This window comes from Schistocerca nitens, chromosome 2 (assembly GCF_023898315.1).
Source record: "Schistocerca nitens isolate TAMUIC-IGC-003100 chromosome 2, iqSchNite1.1, whole genome shotgun sequence".
In the NCBI taxonomy this organism is placed as follows: Eukaryota; Metazoa; Arthropoda; class Insecta; order Orthoptera; family Acrididae; genus Schistocerca; species Schistocerca nitens.
The window spans coordinates 480,610,918-480,625,438 of record NC_064615.1 but is presented as its reverse complement, the minus strand read 5'-3'; the positions used below and the strand labels follow the sequence as shown (position 1 = coordinate 480,625,438).

The window sequence follows — 14,521 nt, the reverse complement described above, 5'->3', positions numbered from 1 at the left end:
CGAAATTTTCTAAGAATGCTTATGTTACACCCGATCTTACTCCATTAGATTACTGTTTGTGGAGTTGGCGTAAGAGCGAAGTCTAGAAGGGATGTATGGACACAGAGGAGCAACTTCTCGTTCGTGGTTTATATGCTTGTGCTCAAGTAAAGGACCAGCTACCTACCGAGTTTCAAAGAGAGTGGTCCATTGAACATTGTCAAAAAATTTCTCTAAGTATACAAATGCTATGAATGGAGGTTCACCTTTCTTCATTGTATGCTCTAAGACACGTCACAAGGCCAGCATTACCTCGCGTGTTTCTGCATGTCCTACAGTTTTCCATTCTTCCTTAAGTAATTCGTATCAATATTTTGCAAACATGACTTATTAAGTTGATGGTTCAGTAATAGTCACACCCGCCAACGCCTGTCTTCTTTGGAATTGAAATTATTACATTTTTCTTGAAGTCTGAGAGTATTTCATGTCTCATATTTCTTGCTTACCAGGTGGAATAGTTTTGTCATGGTTGGTGCTTCCAAGGATCTCAATAATTTTAAGAGAACGCCGTCTACTCCTGATCCTTCTTTCGACTAAGGTCTTCCACTGCTCTGTCAAATTCGTCTCATTGTATCACATCTCTCATCTCATCTTCATATACCTCCTGTCCGCTTTCCATAATATTGATTAAGTTCCTTTCGTTTGCATAGCTATTCTGAAAATTTCTTACACATTCCAGCTTTAACTTCTTTAATTAGTACGGGTTTGACACCTGAACTCTTGATATTCAAGCATCTGCTTCTCTTTCTTTAAACGTTTCTTTTATTTTCCTGTAGGTGACGTCTATCTTTCCCACGCTTCCACAGCTTTGCATTTTTCCTCTAGCCATTCTTGCTTTGCCATTCTGCACTTCTGTCACTCATTTTTTTAGACCTCTATATTCACATTTGGATGCTCCATTTACTGGATTTTTAGATTTTCTCCTCTTGTCGATTTTATTCACTATCGCGTGTCTTATCCAAGGATTTGTACTGGGCCTTGTCTTTTGGCCAGTTTGATCCTCTGCTGCCTTCACTATTTCATTATCAAAATTATCCATTCACTGTTTAAGCATAGTTTTCTGGATAACTATTTCCATCTAATGCACCAGCTGTTTTTTTTTTTTTTATTCAAGCCCCCACCTTATTTTCCTTTCTTTCTGTAATTTCTTCAGTTTTAATCTGCAGTTCATAACCAATAAATTATAGGCAGAGTTCACATGTACCACAGGAAATACTTTATAGTTTAAAATTTGTTTTTTAAATCCTTGAGTAACCCTAGTCTAACCCTCTGAAATCACCAGGTCTCTTTCACGTATACAGCCTTCTTTCATGACTCCTAAACCAAGTATTAAAATACGCACTACCGGGAGCTTCCCGTTCCATTCTATTGTACCAGTTTATATTCACCTAGTTTTGTTCTCGTCCTTTTGCTACAGTCGAGCTCCAGTCCCTTTCAGTATCAAATTTTCGTCTCCCTTAAAATCTGAGTAATTTCTTTGTCTCATCATACATTCGTTCAATCTTTTCATTGTCTTCGGAGGGGGATGCGATATAAAATTGTACTACTGTGGTGGATGCTGGCTTCATGTCTGTCTTGGATAAGGTAATGCATTCATTAAGCTATTCGTAATACCGTTCCCGAATTCTTATTTTCTTATTCATGCATTACCTCTTCTTTGTTTTGTGTTGATAAACTTGAACTAGCCTGATGTTCATGTTCTTCTTGCCACCTCACTTCGCTAATTTCCGTTATATCTAACTTTCAGTCGTCAATTTTACTTGAGAAGTTATCTATCCTGCCTAAGCGATTAGGGGATTTAACATTTTACACGCAAACGACTAGAATGCCACGTTAGTTTTTTTCATATGACAATACCCTCCCGTGTAGTCCTCTCCCGGAGATCCGAATTGGGGACTCCTGAATAGTTTATCTAATAGGACGCCAACATCATTAATACCTTACAAAAGAACCGAGCGAGGTGGCGCAGTGGTTAGCACACTGGACTCGCATTCGGGAGGACGACGGTTCAATCCCGTCTCCGACCATCCTGATTTAGGTTTTCCGTGATTTCCCTAAATCGTTTCAGGAAAATGCCGGGATGGTTCATTTGAAAGGGCACGGCCGATTTCCTTCCCAATCATTCCCTAACCCGAGCTTGCGCTCCGTCTCTAATGACCTCGTTGTCGACGGGACGTTAAACACTAACCACCACCACCACCACCACCTTACAATAGAGCTCCATGTGCTCGGGAAACGTAATGGTTGTAGTTTCCTCTTGCTTTCAGCCGTTCGCAGTAGTAATATGGCAAGGCCATGTTGTCTGATGTTGTCTGATGTTGCAAGGCCAGACTAGTCAATTATTTTCCAGACTGTTGCCCCTAGAATTGTTGAAAATGCTCCTGTCCCTCCTCAGGAACGAAATATTGAACTGACCTCTTTACAAGTATCCTTCCGAAAAAAATGCTTCAAATGACTCTGAGCACTATGGGACTTAACATCTGTGGTCATCAGTCCCCTAGACTTGGAACTACTTAAACCTAACTAACCTAAGGACATCACACACATTCATGCCCGAGGCAGGATTCGAACCTGCGACCGTAGCAGCTGCGCGGTTCCGGACTGAAGCGCCTAGAGCCGCTCGGCCACAGCGGCCAGCGATATCCTTCCGATATGACCTGCACCTACAGTAAGGCTATCGGTATTGTTGAGAACAGCAAGCCGCCCCAGCGGGCAAAGTCCATGTTTCATAGCGAGGAGATATATCCATTTAAAAGACAGACCACAATTATAATGATGAACTCAAATTTTTTCCACAGCGGAAAAGCGCTTAAAACTAAAGTTTGAATTCATTTCAAACAATTTCATGTTTTTTGTGAGAGGATGCGTCTGTATACGTCTCTGATTGGGTAACAACTACCTAGGAAACCTGCGAGAAGACTGGGTGTAGTTGGAATGGAGTCACAGTTCTATCGCTCTGAAAAACAGCTGAACACATTCATCCGAGCAAAAACCACCGGCCGCACCTGACGGGAAACCGGCTGATTCTATAACGAAAGAGCAGAATAGCTTGTCTCTCTCTTCTACCAACAGTCCATCGTACGTCGCAGGAACTACGGGCCGTCCCAAAAAGGCGCCGATTGTTAACGTAAATCTGAAACGTGGCAGGGCAGATGCGAAGAACTACTAACCACTCTCACTGACGTCTATTTTCTGTACAACCATGGATGATGTTTTGTATTCGCGCATGATGATTTTCTTCTTGGACAGCGGAACCTAGACTAATAGTTTATCCGTAGTTTTCCGGAAAACATTTACTATAATCCGTTCACCATAAGAATAAACCTGATGTAAACATTGCATTATGTATTCTTTCGCGTTTGCTGGAACCTCATTGGATTTCCGTTTCACGTGGAACTGCGGCCAAACTGTCTCGCGTACTGTCAAGTACGATAATAAGGGTACGTTTTGTGGTCTGTTTTACTCGCACATCGACTTAGCGATAATACGGAACAGCTTTACCGGCGCAATTAACTTGGACAGCACTGACCTTACAGCTGGTACAGCTGCACTGACGTGGCCAGGTGCAGTTCACATGTAAAAAGGGGACGAACAGAGGAGCAATACAGTTTCGAATGTCATTTAATTTTTAAGCAGAATGGAATAATACACTGCAAATCTCTCACAATTCGCTCCTTAGACGACTAGACGAAAACCGCAACACGTTATCGTTTTTAGCTAACGTACTATTGTAATTAAAAACAAGAATGATTAAAATACCTTACTTAACCACAGCGTAATTTTTCTGCATAAGCTGTGTGTAACGTAAGAGAGTATTGAAGGATTTCACTGTATAGTTAAATATTGAAGCCACTTATAGTCAGCCACTTTTAGTCAGTCGTCTGGTAATCTCTTAGTTCCTTCCTTACCCGAAACAGAGAAATACGTTTCAGTTCTGGAAGTGTCACATGATACGTTGTTAACGAGCCTATAACAACAGAATCTACGAAGCCAACCAGACGCAGTATTTTCTCTTCTTCTACGACGAGCCATTCTGTAACCCGCCGGCGTTCGGCAGTGATGTGTGAAAAAGGTGCGAGCGTTAGCTCCAGTACATCTGGCAGCTTAACAGTCTTGTTACTTCTCGGTCCTAATCCCGCAGCCTGGCTCCAGATCAGTTCTGTTGGGTTCATATTGTAATGGTACAGTAGCAAATGTAAAAATGCAGCGTTGTATGATGTGTTCGATGCTGTGAAAATGATTGTTTCTCATGTTTCTACGATACCTATCTACCTCTGTGGTATAAACGATGGGTATAGTCCAAATAAAGGGGATTTGGTTTTTCGTATTTGCTTTAAAAATTAAACTGTTATGTTTTCTTAATTTCAACGACTTTTATGAACAGTCTTTCATAAAACATCGATAATTAAGAATTTTTATTGGAAATGGAGACAGGAATTTCGCGTCGAATATTTAATTAGAAACAAGAAGTCGTGCATTATTCATAAAAAAATGATGATGAGTTTTATAATTGCGAGATGTAGGTATTTCAAACTGAACGAGAAAAAAAATTACACGGTGGTGTTTTGAATCATATGATGATGAAGTTTTATAATTACGAGATGTAGGTATTTCAAACTGTACGAGAAAAAAAATTACATGGTGGAGTTTTGAACCACAGCAATCAACCGCATTTGGTTCTCATTCCATTACGCTACCGACTACTTCCGGTTTGAGATCGTTTATCAACTGCAGTATATACAACACTGGGAAAACTTCAAAGCCGATTATCTTCGTAAATTGATAAAAAACATTAAGAACAGCTTATTTCTCGGCACTTTTTAACCGTGTTCCACGCGCGTGTTTCACTACGGAACAGAAAGCAGCCTCAGCCATTTTCGTACTGCGCTTTAACAGCGCAACAATCAGAGCATAACGCTGCAGAGGCTGTTACTGTACACGATTTTTGAAACAAAAACTACGTAGCTAAAGCGTGATTAAGAAAAACGTTGATGGCTGTAATACATTTGAAGATCTTGAAGTTTCATTTAATGTAACTTAGTAATATGATATGTAATATATAAGTAGGATCTACTTCCAAGATTTAACTAGTTCTAAGTTCTAGGGGACTAATGACCTCAGCAGTTGAGTCCCATAGTGCTCAGAGCCATTTGAACCATTTTTTTTCTACTTCCAAGAGCGCAAAAACACCAGTGTACGTGTGCTACGGCTTCTGACCAATCATCGCGTTTGTGTTTGTTTACATCAGGTTTATTCTTATGCTGAAAGGATTATAAAATTCTGTACTGCCATTTAGAAAACAAATCACTAACAGATCCCAGTTGCCATATCGTTCAGAAACACCTCACCTCCTCCCTACGGGATACAAAGCCACCGTCTCAAACGTGCACCTCTCCTCACTGCACGTCACTGATCAAACAGGCACGGCTGCTAGCATGAGTCCAGAAACACCAACTTTACCCGCTCTAAGCACTGAAATACAAATGTCGATTAACATACATTAAATCATACTTTTTAATAAAATAACATCTTTTTATTCTTAGTTATTCATGGCATGAAAATAAATTAATATTTGAGGCATATATACGAAATAAAGCAGTTATATACATCAATAATACGGTTCGATATTTAGAAATAAAAAAAAGTATTTTAATTTGTGCTTGACGTTTCACATTTTTGTACCAAATTTTAATTTATTCTGTATATTCATATTATCACGTAATTAGTAATTCAAAATAAAAATCTTAGTTTTAATAAAATATAGTACATATATCACGTGATTAGTAATTCCAAATAAAAATCTTAGTTTTAATAAAATATATTGCATATAAAATTAAGTACAAAATGTCATGTTTTATACTCTACTGTAATCGTAAGTTTTACTACGGTTTAGTAATCTAGGGTTAAAGTTTCCATTATAATAAACAAAAAATTTAAATAAAAGTTAGAACAAATATTAATAGCTAGAATCGAACTAGGGGCATCTACATCTACATGGATACTCAGCAAATCACATTTAAGTGCCTGGCAGAGGCACGGCACAGATACAAGTTTTATACACGCATTCAGCTGCTAATGACTGTTAAATGTACTCAGATGTTTCGTATTGAAAAGGGCTCGTATATTTTCAGATCTTCGAAGGCGCTATACTATGTGGCGTTCCAGGAGCAATGGCCAATATTAAGGGATATGACAGGAACGATCATTCGAAGCAAAAAAACCTAGTAAATATGGGCTCTGAAATGCGTACCTTAAGAGCTGTGAGTACTTCTTCATCTTAGATATTGTGCAACAAATCTCTCCTATTGCATGCTCTTTGCTTTCCATTATTTTGGGAGGAAGTAGTATGGACCAAAACAAGAAATACTAGCTAGTAAACTTGGACTATGATGTGTATAGCTTAAGAGTTATGTGCAATTGTTCACTATAAGAGGTATGTTTCACAGTAGCAAATATGAACAAGAGCTCATAGCTTAAGGTACGCACTTCAGAATCCACGCTTACTACATAATTTTTTCTTGTTTTGGTCCATACTATTTCCTCCTAAAATAATGGGAAACAAAGAGCATATAGTAGAAGAGATTTGTTTCGCAGTATCTAAGATGAAGAAATGCTCATAGTTCCTAAGGTAAGCATTTTAAGGCCCATGTTTACTAGACGTTTTTGCGTCGAATAATCGTTCCTCTCATATCCCTGAACACTGACGATTTCTCTTGGGACACTCTGTGTGCGTACATACCGGGTGTTCATCGTAAGAGTCGCCAGACGCATTTTCTCTTACGTTTCGGCAGATATCTGAAATTTCGTTTTTGCAATGAGTAGCTGGAGTCAGCTCAAACAAATACTGCATGTGGCGTCTTTCATTCGACACCTAGTGCCGGCGGAAAGCGTCCGTTTATTCCCCGTCACAAAAAAGTGATTTTTAAAGCAGAATCTTACATGCCAAGTCGATAGGGTGGTCCTAAGTTAGTCTATTGGCAGGTTTGTTTTATTGATATATATTAACAGGGACAGTGCACAAAGAATAAACAGCTCACCAGCAGCGACTGAGCAGCGCTGCTGCATTGCGGAAGCGTGCCAGAGCGGTGCTATCGCTGCTGCAGCACTGATTATTCTTCGTGTTTTTTTTTGTCCCTGTTAATATATATCGATGAAACAAATACCGTACTAGACTAGTTTGGCACCAGTCTATCGAATGGGCTTTAAAAACAATTTAGTTTGTAATGAAAAACAAACCGATACACTCTGTCGGCGCTGTGCGTCGCATGAAAGACGTGACAAGCAGTTTTTATTTTGGCTGACTCCAACTACACATTGCAAATATCTGCCGAAACACCAGATAAAATGCGCCTGACGACTCTTAGGAGAGACACCATACATATAGAAAAGAATGATCAGAATGGGACGGAAATCGATAGATGTGGGGTGCATGTGAAGACAAACGAATTACTAAAATTCAAGGAAAATTGGATGATTTATTCAAGAGAAAGAGCTTCACAAATTGAGCAAGTCAATAATGTGTTGGTCTAACTCTGGCCCTTATGCAAGCAGTTTCTCGGTTTGGCATTGATTGACAGAGTTGTTGGATGTCATCCTGAGGAATATCGTCCCGAAGTCTATCCAATTGGCACGTTAGATCGTCAAAATCCCGAGATGGTTGGAGGACACTGTCCATAATGCTCCAAATGTTCTCAATTGGGGAGAGATCTGGCGACCTTGCTGGCCAAGGGCCAAGGTAGCGTTTGGCAGGCACGAAGAGAAGCAGCAGAAACTCTCGCCATGTGCGTGTGGACATTATCTTGTTGAAATGTAAGCCCAGGATCGCTTGACTTGAAGGGAAACAAACCAGGGAGTAGAATGTCGACGTACCGCTGTGCTGTAATGGTGCAGCGGCTGACAAGACAACCAAAGGAGTCTTGCTATGAAATGAAATGCACCCTAGACCATCACTCTTGGTTCTTGGGCCATATCATGGGCGACAATCAAGTTTATATCCCACCGCTGTCAAAGTCGAGAGTTTCTACTGTGTCTCTTCGTGCTTGTCAAACCTTACCTTGGCCAGCAAGGACGCCAGACCTCTCCCCAGTTGAGAACGCTTAGAGCACTATGGGCAGGACCCTCCAAGCATCTTGGGATTTTGACGATCTAACGCGCCAATTGGACACAATTTGGGAAGATATTTCTCAGGCTGACATCCAACAACTCTACCAATCAGTGCCAAGCCAAATAACGGCTTGCATAATGGCCAGAGGTGGACCAACGTGTTACTGACTTGCTCAATACACGAAGCCCTTTCTCTTGAATAAATCATCCAATTTTTTTGAAATTGTAATCATTTGATCGTCTGTGCATGTACATCACATATACGGATTTCTGTACCATTAGGATAATGTCTTCCTGTTGAGTGCTTTCTTTTGTCTTAGAACATAGCATTAAAAATTACCGCTGTAAAAATTCGTGTTTTATCTGAAAACATTTGCAATACTTCTTATACAGTACGTATGGAAGTACAAACATTTATGGTGAGTTTTTGAAAAGTGTTTTTGTAAAATGTTGTCCTCCAAAAAATATTTCTTGATTGTGAACCCAGAATAATAATTTATTTGGCTATTAGATACTGTGACTATATAGAAAGTGGATGATTGTAGATGGGAATCGATCCCTGTGAATAATGAGTAAAAAGCTTACCAGACTGAAAACAAGATGTAAAATGTTCAGATGAAACAAGGAAGGAAATTATTTACAAATTAAATTACTGATGAATGTGTAAATCATATTAAACTGACTGTAATTGCCATCACAAGACTAAATTACAACGTGTTCACTGTAAGTTGGCCTTTAGGTAGAGGGGATTGGGGATTACGCGGAGCGGAGGAAGCGAACCCTGCCCCCACACAGACCGCCACGAGTGACGAGCCGTGTGCTGGGAGGGGGGGTTCGTGAACAAGCCATGCCTGTCTCCTGAAGTGCAGGCACCTCATACTCAGCTTTATACTTCAGAGAAAGCAGAAGTCACGCATGGAGATAAAGACTGCTTAAATTTTGTTGATAATCTAAACTGAAATCATCTTGTGTATCGACAAGTTTTATAAACATCCTAACTGTAACAATTACCGCAAGGAAATTAAATAGTACGAAAAAGAGAGCTACAGTACAGTAACATGGCAGACAACAATTGCTACTTCACACAGTACAGCAGCAAGTTATGAAGATAGTACCAAAGGCTTCATCAGATTGTAAAATGAGCGAGAGCTCGAGAATTTGACTGAGTCGTAATGACGATCTTTTATTTGTTTATGAGTTGCTCTAGAAGATATTGCAATCCGTGTTTCAATTACTACACTGGCGATGCTAAGACATGTCACGGGGACAGTACCAACGGAAGTCGTCAGACCACAAGACATTTAAAGGTCAAGCGGAGTCCGAGATTTCCCCAAGTTGTGACGTAGACTGTCCGAGTCCATGCACGGTACTAGCTCGGTACGCCATCTTCAGAACCACCACAAACCAAAAGAGTACTTTCCTTCCTTGGCCCATAAGCACATTGTATACGTGTATGGATATGGTGTCTGTTCTTTCGACTACAGGGACTATCCCCCGCACGCCTCCCGCGAGACCCACATTCTCACCATATATGTCCACACACTACATTCGTAGTGTCCCCATCCAACATACTCATTACTCATGGAAGACATTCTTACCAATTCCCGTTTTTCGGAAAGAACAGACGCCATATCCATATAAGTATATAGTTCTGGCAATACCATGACCTTCTCCTCTTCTGTGCGGATGCACACGTATTACCCGAACTCTTACGGGAATTGGTAAAAATGTCTTCCACGAGTAATGAGTATGTTGGGTGGGGACACTACGAATGTAGTGTGTGGACATATATGGTGAGAATGTGGGCCTCGAGGGAGGCGTGCGCGGGATAGTCCCTGCAGTCGCACTGTCCTCTGTGCCCTCGATGGCTCAGATGGATAGAGCGTCTGGCATTGTAAGCAGGAGATCCTGGGTTCGAGTCCCGGTCGGGGCACACATTTTCACCTGACCCCGTTGATATATATCAACGCCCGTCAGCAGCTGAAGGTATTAATATATAATTCTAATAAGCACATTATAGGCCGGCCGAGGTGGCCGAGCGATTCTAGGCGCTACAGTCTGGAACCGCGCGACCGCTACGGTCGCAGGTTCGAATCCTGCCTCGGGCATGGATGTGTGTGATGTCCTTAGGTTAGTTAGGTTTAAGTAGTTCTAAGTTGTAGGGGACAGATGACCTTAGAAGTTAAGTCCCGTAGTGCTCAGAGCCATTTGAACCATTAAGCACATTATGTCCATGTGGTCACAGGTTGACAAAACGTTGTTGAGCATTTACTCCAGATGTACGACAGCAGTCCACGACAACTAGCGTTATATGGGTTGTACGATACATGGGTCAAAGTACTCTTTCCGTTTATGGTGGACCTGAAAGTGGCGTAAGTGTTGCGCCGAAACTAGTCGTTTGAAATTAATTTCTTTGATGATGCGACTCTGGTGTTTCGATTTCTTTACTTTATATCATCGTCCAGTGTCCTACGTCTACGAGAACGAAGGAGTTACACAAGTTGAACGAGCATTCTTATTCAGCTTTGTGTCGACCGCAGTTGACCTCTTGGTGTTGGCAGGCGCGGGCTCCCCGGGCGGCGGGCTGCGGCAGCACGGCGACTACGTGGGCGCCGGGGACGGCACGTCGCCGCTGCGCGCGCACCACGAGTACGGCGGCGGCTCGCCCGGCGGGCTGCGCCACCAACAGCCGCAGCACCACGAGTACGCCGACGGCGGCAGCCCGATGCGCGAGTACCAGACCATGGTGGCCGCGCCGCACCACCACATGACCATCGACGGCGCCAAGGGCATCGACTACATCGACGTGGAGGACATGAGCCCCCAGAAGTACCAGGAGGAGCTGCTGGCCCACGAGAAGCGCGCCGCCGACGCGGGCTACATCCTCACCGCCGCCCCCGCCAACGGCAACGGCGGCGGCAACGGGGGGCCCGCCGGCCGCAAGGACGGCGTCTCCGTCAAGACGGAGCAGACCTACGTCACGCTGCCGCCCTTCCTCGGATGACTCCGGGCCAACATCAGTGCTGGCCACTCCATAGAGGACATCGTCTTCGTGTAGGGAACGGTAGCGACCGGCCTGGGAAGCGCCGGCAAACACACGACAGCTAACTACGAGCCTGCCCAACGCTGCGTACAGAACATTCTGCTTTGAGAGCTATGTAGTTGTATCGAGAGCCAAAGGCTAATTTAAGCACATTAATGGTACTAGGAACAAGCGAACCAACAATACCGCAACTGCAAATGATCACAATTTATTGCTTGATAACTCATAAAGTAAGTGCAGTATCGCTGGTTACACAAAAGGCGAGCCCTTCACAGGCGTTAAAATTTTTGCTCACGGTGTGTTACAGTAAGCAGATCAGTCTGCAAAGGCCGACGAGACAGAAGGCTGGATAGATCGATGAAATCCAGGTACCATTCCTTCTTATAATTTACGTCTTCTTTCCCTATGGTGCCGATTTAATCTATCAGTTTACGCCGCTATCACAAACAGTACTTGATTAGCCCTGATATCGTGTTGTCTGAGGGGAAACGAACATGCTATTGCATGCAGGTCTAATTACGTTACCATACATACTTCTTCAACACAACGATAAGACGAACATCCAAGCATTTTAAATACAGCCTTGAGGATCTTAATATTTTGCCAAGCATTAGTAGTTTTCTACGCCTGGTGTAAATTGTTCTATGGTGGTTTGATAACGGTTACTGTAGCCAAGCAGTATGGCTTTATCGCAGCTGTAAGCACACTTGACCTTCTGGAGTCTGTGTTGCGATCGCTCCATTCTCTTCACCGCTTTTCAAGAAGATTTCTATCCAGATAGCGCCCTCAGTTAAGATTTTAGTAATAATTCTGATTCCTTACACCATCTCTATATTTTTCCCCGTCGGGCCTGGTGATCTAGTCGTGCAGCGTATGCCCAGCTTTTACATTTCAATGATGTGAGGATTCGCCAGGAAAGACACATGGCTCGCATTCGACGTTACACCGTAGGTCCTCTTTCCCCGGAAGGGTTACTGTGAACACACAAGTCGCTGAAATGGCGTCCAATTGAAAAATTTGCATCAGGCCGTTGAGCCACATGAAATTATTTCTTTAGGTTCTCCAGCGCTTTTAACAACATTAACTGCTGATACTGTGGTGAATCTCTGTGACAGCAGGAAATTTATTATGAACGGCCTTCATGGGAAAGATGGCACGTCACCTTGATTCTAATTAACCAATATTTCCGTATTATGTTCATCAGTAATATAACATGCACCTTCTTCTCCACTCATTCTGGCGAGTAAATAACAACGCTGGTAAAGACAAAAGCGGACAGGTCTGAAGGTGCAGCAAAAAAGTGAAGTTGCTATTGCAATAGAGGCCATTCCCCTACTCACCCTTGAGATTTTCAGTTTAGCTGCAGGCTCCATTCCCTGTTCTTCAAATGGAGAATTACTTCCAGCCTTCACAAGCACTGTCACAATAGCTGTATTCGGGATTTTCTAAATATAGGCTATAGGACCTATCCAACGCTTCGAGAGACGCCAACCTGTTTGCAGGAGTTTTAACTTTTCTTACTGCCAGTCGAGCCGAAAAGATCACATTTCAAATGTAAACGACAATGTTAACACTGCAGATTGTCACTGTGTTACTCAACGTAAGTCACCTTCAGAGGCCATTGTTATTTATATATGGCTTATCAGTTCCCAATCGCTGTAAACGCATGCCTCGTTAGCATAATGCGAACAGACAGAAACTATAATTTCTTGATACGTGCTTGTTCCAATTTAAAAACTAATGACGACTCCAGTACCATTAATGATGCCTTGTTAACACCTTTATATGAAAACAAAAGTAAATAACCTATTTTTATATCCTTTTTACAGCAAAAATTCTAGGAAAGTCTACTACCGCTACAAAAATCCTTAAAAAAGAAAAGTCTTCCCGAAATATATGGCAAACAGTTCAGTTTTAACAGCTTTGCTCAGTGATGTTCTCATTGAACACAAAAACGCAGGCAAGACTTTGCTACTGTGTTAACGTCCAGCGCTGATGTGAAGTTATGTTTGAATCTCTTGTGTCACTACAGAAACTATTCTCCATGAAGAATGTGTAACGTTTGCTCCTTTTTATGAATGGACGAAATAAAAATTGAAAGAGTATTAGCTTAGTTTTAGTTATACAGCACCAACCGCTGAGTTTTAGTGCTTCAAGGAACTGAAATATCGAATTCTTCATCTTCTAGACAACGAATTTTCTAACGCGCAGTGCCACAAATAATGTTTTGTGTTCGATGTACATGTGTAACATTAATTATAAGTCATTTCTCAATTAAGTATGTAATTCATGAAGTAAGTTCGCTCTTCCTTATTGTTTGCATTTAAGTAACAATGGAACTCAGCCATAGAATTCCAAATTTACATGTGCCAAAGTCTTTTTTCTTAATTCTGGATTGCCGGGCCTAAAATTAATGGAAGTAGATGTCTTGAGATGTAATTGTACAGTAAATAACTTAAACGGTCTTGGAAGGCTGTATCAACTGCTAATAGGGCAGAAAGTGCATTCTCGTGCCTTTACAATTTACAGTATCCATCAATGAGTGTTGGTGAACTGCACATGTGTATAATTTTAGGCTGCCTGAGAGGGATCAATAAAATAATTAATGGTTGAAATATGTAATATAAAGCGCTGTTTTAGAGAGAAAAATTAAATGGACAAACTTTTAGGTGTAACGAGAAGACATTGAAGGTGATAATATTTCTTATTTGCAAATGTACGAGTTGTTTTCTCGATGAAATATGACAAATGAAAATTAATATTTTACTTTACTTAATTTCTCCTGTTGTAAATTTGTGTGACAAAATATTTTGAAATTAATAAAAAGCATTATATGTAAATATATGTCAACTGTTTGTGAAATGCATAGACAACAAGAAAAGTTATTCTTCATTAGGGACACTACAATTCTAATTTGCATCAGAAATCAGCGATTATAACTCACTAGTTAATATATTTTCCATTTAGAATTCCATAATTTTGTAAATTTTTGTAGTTTGAACTTCAGCTGTGAAGCACCCAAACGTCAGTGAGTTTCAAAAAACGAAATGTCTATCATTTTTAAGTGAATGGTATTGTACAAACGTACTTTTGCACCTAGCAGAAAAACAGTAATGAATATTTAATTCTGTTACTTACCCATTTCAGGCCATTGGATGACGTTTTATACAGCTTATACTAATCTTACCCTATCCTGTGTATTATATCAGCGAACAGTTACTCAGTTTTCAACCTTACAACAAAAATTATTAACTTTGAAACGGACAATAGTACATCAGTAACGCGAAGAAATAATTACATTTCTGTACTTTCCATGCGGATTAGAGCAGGCTGTTT

General features: G+C 41.2%; 1 protein-coding gene across 1 annotated transcript in view; it reads left to right on the top strand.

Moving 5' to 3' along the window:
- Positions 1 to 14,000, top strand: part of LOC126236409 (keratin, type I cytoskeletal 9) — a 102,135-nt gene extending 88,135 nt beyond the window's left edge. Inside the window, exon 7 of the mRNA XM_049945706.1 lies at positions 10,704 to 14,000. Coding sequence (XP_049801663.1) covers positions 10,704 to 11,146 — 443 coding nt within the window. The 3' untranslated portion in view covers positions 11,147 to 14,000. The remainder of the gene's footprint in view (positions 1 to 10,703) is intronic.
- The last annotated feature ends 521 nt before the right edge of the window (positions 14,001 to 14,521 follow it).